The sequence below is a fragment of the Artemia franciscana genome, chromosome 1, assembly GCF_032884065.1.
Source record: "Artemia franciscana chromosome 1, ASM3288406v1, whole genome shotgun sequence".
NCBI lineage: Eukaryota > Metazoa > Arthropoda > Branchiopoda > Anostraca > Artemiidae > Artemia > Artemia franciscana.
Window position 1 is genome coordinate 53,754,557 of NC_088863.1, and position 13,863 is coordinate 53,768,419.

Here is a 13,863-nt window from a genome sequence, read left to right on the forward strand (position 1 = left end):
GAGACTCAACGAAAAAAAATATACTTCTACAACTGATTATATAAATCCATTGCCACATGAGGACACAAGAGGCAACACAGGGCTAAAACCCCCTTTTCTACCAACTATATTAAGAGCCCTCCTCTTATATACCTCCCAAAAGTTTTGGTTTCATATAGGTCCTTCCTGAGAACATCTTTCTACTCCTTTCAAGAATTCCCTTCATTTCGTTTAGCCGGAGCTATATTACAAAAATATTACAGAATATTGCATAAAATATTATAAGATATCAAACAGTTCGTGGTAACGAACTGTAGTAAGGAGCGACCTGGCTCAATAGTAAATGAAACTCTAAAAAACGGAATTTTAATGCTAAAAGATACATCAAAAGAATCGAATTTTCACGCTGATTCTAAATATATAAGTTTCAATTAATTTAGTCTTTGTCATCGAAAGTTACGAGCCTGAGAAAATTTGCCTTATTTTGTAAAATAGGGGAAATATCCCCTAAAAGTCATAGATTCTTAACGAAAATCACACCATCGCATTCGGCGTATCAGAGAACCCTATAGCAAAAATTTTAAGCTCTTATCTAAAAAAATGTGGAATTTCGTATTTTTTGCCAGAAGACAAATCACCGGTGCGTGTTTATTTGTTTTTTGTTTTTTTTTTCCCAGGGGCCATCGTATCGACCAAGTGGTCCTAGAGTGTCGCAAGGGGGCTCATTCTTACGGAAACGAAAAGTTCTAGTGCCCCAAGTGATCAAAAACTAGAGGGCACCTAGGCCCCCTCCCAAGCTCATTTTTTCCGAAAGTCAACGGATTAAAATTTTAAGATAGCTATATTGTTCCGCATAGTCGAAAAGCATAATAACTATGTCTTTCGGAATGACTTACTCCCCCACAATCCCTGGGGGAGGGGCTGGAAGTTACAAACTTTGATCAGTGTTTACATATAGTAATGGTTATTGGGAAGTGTACAGACGTTTTCAGGGGGATTTTTTTGGTTGGGGGGTGGGGTTGATGGGAGGGGGATATGTGGGAGGATCTTTCCTTGGAGGAATATGTCATGGGGAAAGAAAAATTAAATGAAAAGGGCGCAGGATTTTCTAGCATTACTATAAAAAAAACAATGAAAAAATAAACATGAAAACGTTTTTTCAATTGAAAGTAAGGAATAGCATTGAAATTTAAAACGAACAGAGATTATTACGCATATGAGGGGTTCTAAAAATACTTTAGCATAAAGAGCGAGGTATTTAGGAGGAGATAAATACCTCGCTCTTTATGCCATTGTATTTTTAGTAACTTCAACTATTTATTCTACGGCCTTTTTGATTCAGGGGTCATTCTTAAAGAATTGGGACAAAACTTACGATTTAGTGTAAAGAGCAAGGTATTAACGAGGGTACAAACTCCCCCGTACACATAATAAAAATATAAGAATATAAAAGTTTGTTACGTAAGTTAATTCTTAAGTTACGCTTTTTTTTTACTAATAAAAACGTTCGTTAAAAATTAAAAGTTCTAGTAGCCTTTTTAAGTAACCGTAAAATTGGAGGGCAGCTAGGCCTCCTTCCCCACCCCTTATTTCTCAAAATCGTCTGATCAAAACTAAGAGAAAGCCATTTAGCCGAAAAAAAATTAATATACAAATTTCATTTCAATAATTTATGTGCGGAGAGCCAAAATCAAACATGCATTAATTCAAAAACGTTCAGAAATTAAATAAAAAAAAAAAACTAGTTTTTTAACTGAAAGTAAAGAGCGACATTAAAACTTAAAACGAACAGAAATTACTCTGTATATGAAATGGGTTGTCCCCTCCACAATCCCTCGCTCTTTACGCTAAAGTTTGACTCTTTGTCACAATTCTACTTCTTAAAACAATTAAAAGCTTTAGGGTAAAGAGCGAGGCGTTGAGGAGGGGACAACCCATTTCATATACGGAGTAATTTCTGTTCGTTTTAAGTTTTAATGTCGCTCCTTACTTTCAGTTAAAAAAAAAAACAAGTTTTTTTTATTTAATTACAGAAAATATCAGTTCGTATCTAAGATTCATTCAATGCAGTCGCATTTCGCTAGCTCTGATAATTGGAGACGTGTGATTATTGGCACAAGTATTTTGGATGCTCGGATATTTGGATATTTTTTAAGGATAAATGTTGTCAGTGTATCTGATTTGATCTGAATTCAATAAATTCATTTTTCGCTCGACTAAGTGAAAAGCATAGTGAGAGCATACAGATTTAAAAACAAAACTGGACGGATTGTTTGGGTCATAATTAAGGAAGACGATTTGGCACGACATTACGACTAAACGGTCTGAATTTCGGATTTTAATTATCGGAAGAGGAGTTGGAGTATTTTCGGGCCGACAACAATAATTTTTGGCGGTCTTTCACAATATGGTGGGGGAAGGCGCACCACAGTCAGTGCTTGATCAGATTAACGCAAAACTTGGCTTATTGCCACAAGTGATGACAGAGATAAGCTTCATTAAAGGAGAGTTGACACAAATTAATGCAAAAACCAAAGGCTTAGTCAAGAACTTGTAGTAACGAGGAAAGAGCTTGGTGAAGCAAACCGCCGTATTCGGTATATAGAAACCGAAGCGAAGAGAACAAACTTGATTATTTACAACTTAGGACAGAGAGACCCACCATTACCTACGCTTAAAGAAAAAGTGTTTTTGTATCTGAATACCCGAATTTCGTCTTTGGAGCTCCATCGTAGCGAGGTAAAGGATGTTTTCCGGATGAGGTCTGGAGTAATTTTGTTGAAATTACAGTGCGCTGACACCCGAAACTTTATTCTGAAAAGCGGCCGTGCTTTTCGGAATGTCTATGACCCCGGTCTACACATTGGAGGAAAGGAATGCGCGAAGCCACTCAAAAATAGTCATGAACCAAGCAATTGAAGAGGGAAAACCCGTCAGATTAAGGGGGATAAAACTTTTTGTCGATGGAACTCTCTTGGTTTATGATGAAGAGAGTAAAAAAGTGAAAGAGGTCACCCGAAATAATACAACAACGCCTAGATCCCCTTGTGGTCGAAGTGACTCTCAGAGCTCAATAGATAGTGCCTCCTTGGCCCAGACAGTAGTAAACGCGGCGATCACCGCCGAAATTCACCAGGAACTGAACAGTCAGACTAGTGCTACAGAAGTAAGTGCTGGACAATCTGGGTTGAACCCGAGGCCTAAGCCCGCCAGGAAAGCGGATCAGATGATCGGCCCAGAAGAACGCAATAGGCTGAATAATCGTTCACAAAGACCACAGAGAGAGCCAATTTGTAAAGCGCACGAAAACACAAGAGGTCCGAGATACGACACCCCCAATGTCAGAAGAGGCAGAAGCACAGCAGACTACTACAGGATCAATTATCCGGACCCAACCAGAGACCGGTACGATGAAAATATGGAAGACTCGAACTAGCATGCCGACGGCCATACCCAAATTATGAAAATGATCACTTGGAACGTCCAGGGGCTAAAGAACAAATATAAGCAAATATCGGAAGACGTGGGTGCATTTGACGTTGTGTGTGTAGTGGAAACTTGGCATAACCCCAACGAAACGCTACTGTTTGACCATTTTGTAAGATCATTTTTAATTAAATTTGAGTATAAAGAATTTAGTGAGTATTCCCCCAAGTCCCTGTTCAAAGAAACATTTTTATTTATTTTGAGATTAATTTCGATTGATTCTCGAACCACCTGTTTTATTCCCAAATCATTACTAATGAGTGAAGAGTTTTCAAAATGTATAATGTGGGACGGATTATTAAATATATGCCAACCTAAAGCAGAATCAAAGGAGTTGTTGGAACTATTTGAAATTAAGGCCTTGTCTATGTCATTTTTATGCTGTTGTAACCATTTATCTAGATTCTGATGGGTCCTGCCGACATAGTATTTTCCGCAATCACATGGTATTTGATAGACCCCTCTTTGGCGAGTAACTGGGGTCTTATCTTTACCCGAATTTAAGAAATTGATGATTTTAAAATTATTAGTAAAAACTACGTACAGATTATTTTTTGTGCAAATATTTTTTAATTTTGTTGTGATCTTTGGGATATACGGAAGATAGACAATATTTGAGGGCTTATCAGTAGCCTCACATTGTGAAGTATCTTCTTCGATTTTACAAGAATGTCTTTTTATTCTACGGTTAATTATTTTATTGACAAAAGGAATGGGGTATCCATTACCAAAAAGAATATCTCTGATAAAATTTATTTCTGAATTTATATATGAGTTGGAGCAAATATTCAGGGCACGATCAATGAGGGAAGTTACAACTGCTCTTTTAACTTGTGGGGGGTGATTTGAATTAAAGTGAAGATATCTATTGTTTTGTGTTGGCTTTCGATATATAGTAAAATCCAGTTGATCAGCATTGCGAATAATTAATACATCTAAAAACGGAAGTTTATTTTCAATTTCAACTTTTAGGGTGAACTGCAAATTTCGGTCATAAGTGTTAAGATGATCTAAGAAGCCCCGAAGCTCAGCTTCCCCATAATTCCAAAGTGAAATTACGTCATCCATGTAACGACCCCAATAGACGTGTTTTAAAAAATAAGAATTCAATGCCCAATTCTCAAGATTCTCGACGTAAATATTTGCTAGTTGCCCGGATAAAGGTGCTCCCATGGGTAACCCATTTTTTTGCTGATAAAAAGAATCGCGAAATTGAAAATACATAGAAAACTTATTACAAATTTTAACAAGAGTCATTAAAACTTCACAATCAATTCCTGTCGCTGAAGTCTCGATCAAGTGGTAATTTTCTTCTATTTTGTTTTTTAATAATTCCTCTGAAATAGTTACATCTATATTTGTATACATTGAAACAATGTCGAAACTACTAACTATTGTGTTTTCTGAAATACTTGTGTTGCTAAGTTTTTTAACCAAATCTGCAGAGTTACGAATATAGGAATTTTGAGAATAAAATTCCTATATATATATAATTCTCAAAATTCCTATATTCGTAACTCTGCAGATTTGGTTAAAAAACTTAGCAACACAAGTATTTCAGAAAACACAATAGTTAGTAGTTTCGACATTGTTTCAATGTATACAAATATAGATGTAACTATTTCAGAGGAATTATTAAAAAACAAAATAGAAGAAAATTACCACTTGATCGAGACTTCAGCGACAGGAATTGATTGTGAAGTTTTAATGACTCTTGTTAAAATTTGTAATAAGTTTTCTATGTATTTTCAATTTCGCGATTCTTTTTATCAGCAAAAAAATGGGTTACCCATGGGAGCACCTTTATCCGGGCTACTAGCAAATATTTACGTCGAGAATCTTGAGAATTGGGCATTGAATTCTTATTTTTTAAAACACGTCTATTGGGGTCGTTACATGGATGACGTAATTTCACTTTGGAATTATGGGGAAGCTGAGCTTCGGGGCTTCTTAGGTCATCTTAACACTTATGATCGAAATTTGCAGTTCACCCTAGAAGTTGAAATTGAAAATAAACTTCTGTATTTAGATGTATTAATTATTCGCAGTGCTGATCAACTGGATTTTACTATATATCGAAAGCCAACACAAAACAATAGATATCTTCACTTTAATTCAAATCACCCCCCACAAGTTAAAAGAACAGTTGTAACTTCCCTCATTGATCGTGCCCTGAATATTTGCTCCAACTCATATATAAATTCAGAAATAAATTTTATCAGAGATATTCTTTTTGGTAATGGATACCCCATTCCTTTTGTCAATAAAATAATTAACCGTAGAATAAAAAGACATTCTTGTAAAATCGAAGAAAATACTTCACAATGTGAGGCTACTGATAAGCCCTCAAATATTGTCTATCTTCCGTATATCCCAAAGATCACAACAAAATTAAAAAATATTTGCACAAAAAATAATCTGTACGTAGTTTTTACTAATAATTTTAAAATCATCAATTTCTTAAATTCGGGTAAAGATAAGACCCCAGTTACTCGCCAAAGAGGGGTCTATCAAATACCATGTGATTGCGGAAAATACTATGTCGGCTGGACCCATCAGAATCTAGATAAACGGTTACAACAGCATAAAAATGACATAGACAAGGCCTTAATTTCAAATAGTTCCAACAACTCCTTTGATTCTGCTTTAGGTTGGCATATATTTAATAATCCGTCCCACATTACACATTTTGAAAACTCTTCACTCATTAGTAATGATTTGGGAATAAAACAGGTGGTTCGAGAATCAATCGAAATTAATCTCAAAATAAATAAAAATATTTCTTTGAACAGGGACTTGGGGGAATACTCACTAAATTCTTTATACTCAAATTTAATTAAAAATGATCTAACAAAATATTTTACTAAACCGATTTACAATAGTACTGAACCAACTACGAAAAGGCCTTTGAGACAGGCTGCTAAACAAGCAAGATTAGCTTTAAGAAATTGCATCTAATCATTTTATTCTCTTCAGTTTGAATGAGCTTATATTCTCATTTCATTCTTTTCGCCAGTCCTGGTTGAACTTCGTTGAAGTAAGGATGCTAGGGCTATTTTTTAAAAAAAGTTTTAAAAAGTGTTTTTAATTATTTAGTTTTTAATCCTCACAATTTGATGTAAGTTCTTTTATATATATATATATAGTTTCTCTCTTATTCTTGTATTGTGCTGAAGACGGCCCTTGGACATAGGGCCGAAATATCTACAGAAATAATTTCCACTGTCTTGAAATTTTCCCTATTGTCTCTACGTTGTATTTGTTTAATACTAGAGATTAAGTAGTAAGTCGGAAAATAGAATTTGGGTCAAAGTTCTTTTATCTGACAGACGGCAAATAGTGATCGGATCAGTTTACTTACCACCACAGAACAGTTCCTACACAAATGAAGATACTTGGGATATTCTGGAAAAAGAGATTGAAGAAATAAAATTTAAATACCATGACCATAGTTTAACGCTATTGGGAGACTTTAACGCGTACACCAGCGTGAAAAAAGAAGTAGTGGATACAGTGATTTGTGAGGAAGTGGTTCCAGCTCCTAAGGCTTACGGGATTACAAGAAGTAGCATGGATGAAGGTAGGAAGTTGAATATTTGGGGTAAAAGGCTTTTGGATCTTTGTGGAGAAAATGGGCTAGTTATAGGGAATGGGAGATTTGGGGATGATAAGGGTAAGGGGGACTTTACGTGTTTTACGGGTTAGAAAGGGAGTGTTATTGATTATGTACTGGTGGACGTTTCCCTCGCGATGGATGTTAGAAATATAGAAGTTCTCCATTTAGTTCTCATATTTGAAGAATCAGAAAGAGGGCACAGCGCCGGGGCTGGATGGAATCCCTATTATGGCTTATAAGAAGTTCGCACTGTCTTTCGTTCCCATAATGGTCCTCATCTTCAATGCAATTCTTAGCATATATAAATGGCCCGAAGCATGGAAGACGTCAGTAATTTTGCCGCTTTTAAAAAAGGGAAATGCGGAGGAACACTTCAACTATAGACCCATATCCCTAATTCCAATGATGAGTAAAATATTTGAGAAAATTATTGATGTGAGACTGTCAAAATGGCTTGAAGTGTACAAAAAAATTAAAGAAGAGCAAGGAGGCTTCCGGGCCGGATACAATACAGCGGACAGAATATTTGTGCTGCTTGCCCTTTCTGAAAAATATGGAAGAGGAAAAAATAAATTTTACGTGGCATTTTTAGACCTCCAAAAAGCTTTCGATAGCGTGGATAGGGAATTACTGATAATGGAATTAATTAAAATTGGACTACCAGGTCATTTTGCACAGCTGGTAGCTAATATGTATGGAAGTACAAAAGCAGTCGTTAGAGTGTTTGGAAAAGGAGATTCAAGGATATTTGAACAGACAAGAGGTGTTAAACAAGGAAGTTTATTCGGAATATTCGTAAACGACATTGTAGAATTCTTGGAGAAAAGATGGGCCCCAACCGTTAAGCTCGGCAACAGAACGATTTCGGCTCTGCTGTTCGCCGACGACATGGCATTAGTAGCGAAAACAGCTCGTGAACTACAAATTTTAATTGACCCGATGGCAGAATACCTTGAATCGAAGAAACTACGTCTAAACCTCGGGAAGACGGAGATAATGATCTTCAATAAAGGAGGAAGAAGGAATTTAGTCGAGAACGAGAAATTTCGGTTCTAAGGACAAGAGATTAAGGTAGTGGCAAAGGCGAAATATCTGGGATTTAACCTGACATCTAGCTGCAGTTGGAAGGAACATGTGAGCGAAATGTCAAAGCGAGGGAAAGCAGCAGTGGGTGCAATATTACGTAATGACCGAGTAAAAAAGTCGAAGTCATTAAAAATTTTTAAACAAATATTTGATTCAAAAATTACACCGGCAATCCATTACGGAGCTGAGCTATGGGGCCTGGAGGCCGCGGAGAAGCTAGAATCAGTCCAGTTTAGATACTACAAAAGACTCTTTGGGCTGCACCAGACAACACATAACCAGCTAATCAAAGGAGACTTCGGCATCTTCTCACTGAAATTGCACCGGCTTTATCAAGTATTTAAGTTTTGGCTGATATTAACCCAACTTCCTGAGGACCGATTGGCTAAACAAGCTTATAATGATTTGCTTCGAATTAATAGAAAAACTACTTGGACTCAACAAATCAAGAAATCTCTTGACAAACTAGGCTTCTCTTATTTGTGGATGGAAGGAAAAGGACCCAGAAACACACAATGCCTTCCAGAAATTATGCAGAGATTGAAAGACCAAGAGATACAAGAGTGGGGTTGTTTAGTACGTTCGTCGGAAACACTGAAGGAATATAGTAAAGTAAAAGAAATTTTGGGGGAAGAATATTATTTTAAGGTAAATTTACCTTTTAGATATTTTAAATCATGGATCCAGTTGAGGGGAAATTGTCTTCCAGTACATAGGGACAGAATTAAAAAAAAAAATAAGGGTACAAATGGTAAGTGTGGGTATTGCGGAAAAGAGGATAATAATTTAACCCATTTCCTTATGGAGTGCCAGGATCTTGAAAGTCTTAGGGATGAAATTTGGGGGGACTATCGGTTGGTGCTGCTTTCTGATATCCTGAGGTCTTCGATGCCTGGAACCATATGCAAAATGGCACGATATGTGAAAAAGGCGGAAGAGGCTCAGTCGAGCCCGAATGAATGAAAATAAGTATTGTTTTATATTGAGTGTGTGTTCTGTGCAGTGTTGTATTATTAAATCATGTTGTGTATGGCCGTAGGGCTCAAATAAACTTTCTTTCTTTCTTTCTATTATAGAATATTAGAAAATTTAAACGGAAAAATATAGTTTAGCTTTCTTAATCTTCCTTACACTATTGAGCTATAAAAAAAAGTCGGTCAAAATTGTGTGCGATCTCCTGTTCGATACGTGGTTGCTCAGACAAGTACCTAAGAGTATCCTTAAACCATTCCCATGGTTAACATTTAGTATCATATATTCATCTTTAAATGAAAGTAATGATGATGAAAATATGGATTGTGAAAATATTACTGTTTGAAATCAATAACAACTTTTGTCCCAGACCAAAAATATTAAGTTAATTTGTCAATTTTAGAAACTTAAACTTATATCTATGGTATTTGTGTTGTGTGCTATTTCTATAGCCTGCCACATAAGCTTGCCAAACTAGTTAAAGATATGAAGCGGAGAGAGTCTTAATAATTTTATTACCAACGTTTTATTGGTCAAAATCCATGTTTTTGTAAAATTTGGCTGAAGTTTTGCAAAACCAGTAAAGGCAAAATAGTATCAAAAGTGGTGAAATCGAGGCAGTACGCACGATAATTTTCTTCGTCAAATTACCAAAAAATCTCCCCTATTCATCCTCAGCCCTACTAACACTAAAAAGTAGAGTAGTATGCATAACAGACTGTTGACTAATTTTCTGGGCAATAAGTTCCAATTTGATGATCAGTATTTTTAATAGTAACACACTTAAGCGGCAGTTGGCTTCAGCAAACATGACTGGTACATGAATTGATGATGCAAAACACCAATGTACAACGAAGTGATATATTGATATGCTTGGCCAAGACAGGTGGACACAGGTTTCTAAGCTTACCTACATAGTTAAAGCTTGGTAGTTAATTACCACTAGACCTCTTTTTAGGGGGTAGTAACACACTTCCTATGGATTAGCGTGAGGCTATGGACTGTTTTTTAACTTATGAAGCAATTTTGTCCACAGAGATGTTTTGCCTGCTCCAAGAACTTTTTGAAATCGAAGGATTTAGTGTTATCTAATTATTGCAGCTTCAGCAATATTTTCAAAAAACTAATAGTTCTGAACAAAGCAACTGATAGTTTTGCTTTTGTGTAACAAAGCAAACTTGTGCATGCTTTTTAATATCGACGAGGATATAAAGAAACTGAATTTCTCACCAGTTGACAAGGGGCCAAATTGCATTCTCTCGATGCTGCTGGCTTTTTGTGATGAGAGCATTTTGAGTCTGGCAGCACCTGCTTTTTCCCGTCTACACAAAAGATCTTTCTTGTTTCTTGTCCGTTTCCACAAGGTTTTGTACACTAAAAAGTAATTTATGAAAATGTATAAGTATAAAAATTAACTATTGAATTTCTCTAAGAATAGATACGTATAAGTATATCCAGCTGTCACAAAAACAATAAAATTCACTTCGTTTTAGACATGGGGAATCAGAAGATTTGCTTTTGAATCTGGATTATTGCCAGTTCTTTCAAAATAATTAGTCTAGAGACATAGCAAGTATTTTTCAATTTTCTTGAACCTTATGCACGAAAATATTTGTGCCTAAGGGCTCAAAAGTATTCCCCAAAGAAATGCCAATAAACTTCTTTTTTTAACGGCTTGAAACTTAAAACTGAAAGTTCCTTGACAAGGGATCCTAATATACAAGAAAAACTTAAATCTGGGGGCACATCCAGCCTCAAATTTGTGGTCCAGTAAAAGGCCAGAACTATGATTTTCTGATTAGTTAGAATCTTTCAAGGATCGTTGCATGGGCTTAAGTGACTGCACAGTTTTGTTTTGAAGGTAGAGATGGTGTTAGGGAAAGTAGAAATAGACCAGAAATCTTGTGATCCCTAAAAAATAGCAGCAAGTCTCCCGGTGAAGAGGAAACAAACAAATAGAATTATTTGGAGACATAGTTCCCTGAAACTGGGGTCAACAAAGGACCAAACATTTGTTTTTCTGATCAGCTCAAAACTTAAATTTGTATGTCCTCTGGACGAGACTACCCCAATGTGAACTGAATTAAAGTACTGATCCTCTTAAAATTAGGCTAGAAGCTTTTCTTTAAATGGCTTGAAAATTAAATTTGTAGGTCTCAGACCAAAGGGACTCTAATATAAAAACAAATCTGGATTGTTGGCGCAAACCCTCTAAAAATTAACAAAAAACTTTTCTTTTTATTCCAACAAAAAACTTGTCAATTTCCAATGGGAAATTTGTTGGCTCCGGTTCACGATAAAAAGAAATAAATAGAAATTTAAAAGTTTATGCTAAAATATTAATTCACCTGAAACAAAAAAAAAAAGGGATGAACAAAATTTTTTATGAATGTATATAAATTTTAAACTGTACGTCCCTGGAATAAATGAGCCAAATATGACTAATTCTTGAAATATGCTTAAGATTAGATCTGCTTATATGGAAACCATACAATTCTTCGTCAGTCCAGAAACAACACAAGTTGTAAAAACTGAAGGAACAGTAGAGAGGAGAGGGTAAATCGGTAGATCACAATGAAGACACAGTGTATTGAAATTCTTTTTTTATCATTATTTGAAACCTGAGACTGAGAGAACAGATTTTGTTTTCTCCGATTGAAAACAAAACAAAGCAATTGAAAACAATCTATTTTATTGATTCGTGGCACCCAAAAATAGAATCAAGTTATTCTCTCCAGTTGGCCTTCAAAACAAACCTAAAAAGAATAAATATTTTGAAAACAAAGGGCTGCACCACACCGCGACAACTCAAAATGTGTCAAAATTGTTTTCCTTTGTTCAGTATGGAAGTTCAACGGTAAGTAGACGAGACCAAGGGTATTTTAATAAATACAAGAGAATTTGGTGGGATTCAAGTCTGTTTCTTGAATCCTGAGGCTCTTTTTTTAAAACAATAAAACAGAGCCAACAATTACACAGATTTCCGATCCATATGAATAAAAATGTCACACTTGTTCATTTCCAATTTACTGTGAAAATGATATCAACAAATTGTTGCCCAAATATACGAATAATTGGACATTTTAACTGAATATTCAAATTTGTCTCCAATTTTAAATCTTTTAATGTTCTATTGTCCTAAATTAGCACCTATTTTTTTCGCATTTCAATTAAACCCGACATTGTTAAAGTAACCCTTCTCCAATATTTCTACTTGGTAATGTTGACAAAAAAAACACTAATTGTAGTGCTACTGAACTAGTGGAAGTAAGAACAGACCCTTCTATGTGCATCAATAATGGATTAAATAGAAATAGAACAATTACATTACAGAGCAAGAACGTTAGAACTCGGATTTCGGTGCGTGCCGACAGCCTCCTCCTATTGGGAAAAAACTGAGTTAAAAATAAAAATAAACTGCAAACCTGCCCTGGATAGTTCCAGGATTTTGAGGGTTGGTCTAGAACATGTTTTTCTTAAGTGTAATGCTTTTGAATTTAAGGATACATTTTTTTTAGTAGGGATATAATAGGCAATTTCATTTCAAATAGGTTATAGGACCAAAAGGAGATGTGTCTCTTTAATTTTATCAGTTTCTTAATCTTATTTTTGTATATGGATCTGTCGGCTTTGAATTACACATACATACAGAAGTGTGTGAATACATGTGTATATCAAACAGCTCGTAGTAACGAACCGTAGGTAAGGAATGATTCGACCCAATAGTAGCCAAAAATCTATAACTTGCGGTTTTTATAACAATGGGTACATCAACGGTCCTGAAAGATTGCGAAAGGGCTTATTTGAATGCAATTTAATAGCTCTAGTGTACTTTTGAAGCGATCAAAAGATTGAAGGACAATTAGCCTCCTTCCACGCCAATGTTTTCCACAATGAAATCCGATCAAATTTTTTTAGATAGCCATTTGATTCAGCATAGCTGAAAGGCCTGATAAGTATGCATTTGGGAGAGACACGACCTTCCCAAGTTCCCGAGGAAATAATAATATTTATTTCTAACCCACATACATCAAAAAGATAAATAGTGGAGTAAAAACTTGAAGAAAAACGGAAAACAAATAACAAATAAAAAAAAAACAAATAACAAAAAAACGAGAGTCAACAATAGACATTAATCATACAAACGGATCAGACCGTGGTGAGGCGACAAACGCCGATACGCCGTTTCTGAGAGCTTTTTGTGTAGATCAGTCAGCTTCTCAGTAATGTTCGGAAGATGGAACTTTTTGATTATCTTTCGATTCTTATACCACAGAGGAAGATAGAGAAGAAATTTACAGAAACGGAAATAAGAGGATCGAATATCGCTAATATCATTTTTCTTAAATATAGGGTAAAGCCCAGAAAGGTAAAGAACAGAATGATCGGAAAAAGTAGAATAAAGCTTACCAAGGGCAATACGATTGTATTTCCCTCGATTGGCTACAATTTTAGAGTAACCAATCTGGATTTTCACTCTAGCATCCCAGACAGCACGCTCCCGAAGAGTTTTAAGATTTTTTGTAAGTGTAATACCCAACCACCGGATCGAATCTACATGAGGGATAGAAAAATTTTGAAAAATTAGAGGCCTAGGAGAACAGGGAACATTGAAAGAAAGATACTCACATTTATCAACATTAAGCGAAAGACCGATTTTAGTAAAAGAAGAAGAAACTTTATGAACCATCTGCGATAGACTGAGTTTAGACCGGCTAATTAGA

At 35.6% G+C, this 13,863-nt stretch overlaps 1 protein-coding gene across 7 annotated transcripts in view; it reads right to left on the reverse strand.

Annotated features, from left to right (window-relative positions):
- Positions 1-13,863, reverse strand: part of LOC136031369 (A disintegrin and metalloproteinase with thrombospondin motifs 9-like) — a 466,037-nt gene that overhangs the window by 141,223 nt on the left and 310,951 nt on the right. For all 7 annotated transcript variants that reach the window (XM_065710922.1, XM_065710894.1, XM_065710885.1 and 4 more), the window contains one exon: positions 10,370-10,513. In XM_065710922.1, the coding sequence (XP_065566994.1) occupies positions 10,370-10,513 (144 nt within the window). The remainder of the gene's footprint in view (positions 1-10,369; positions 10,514-13,863) is intronic.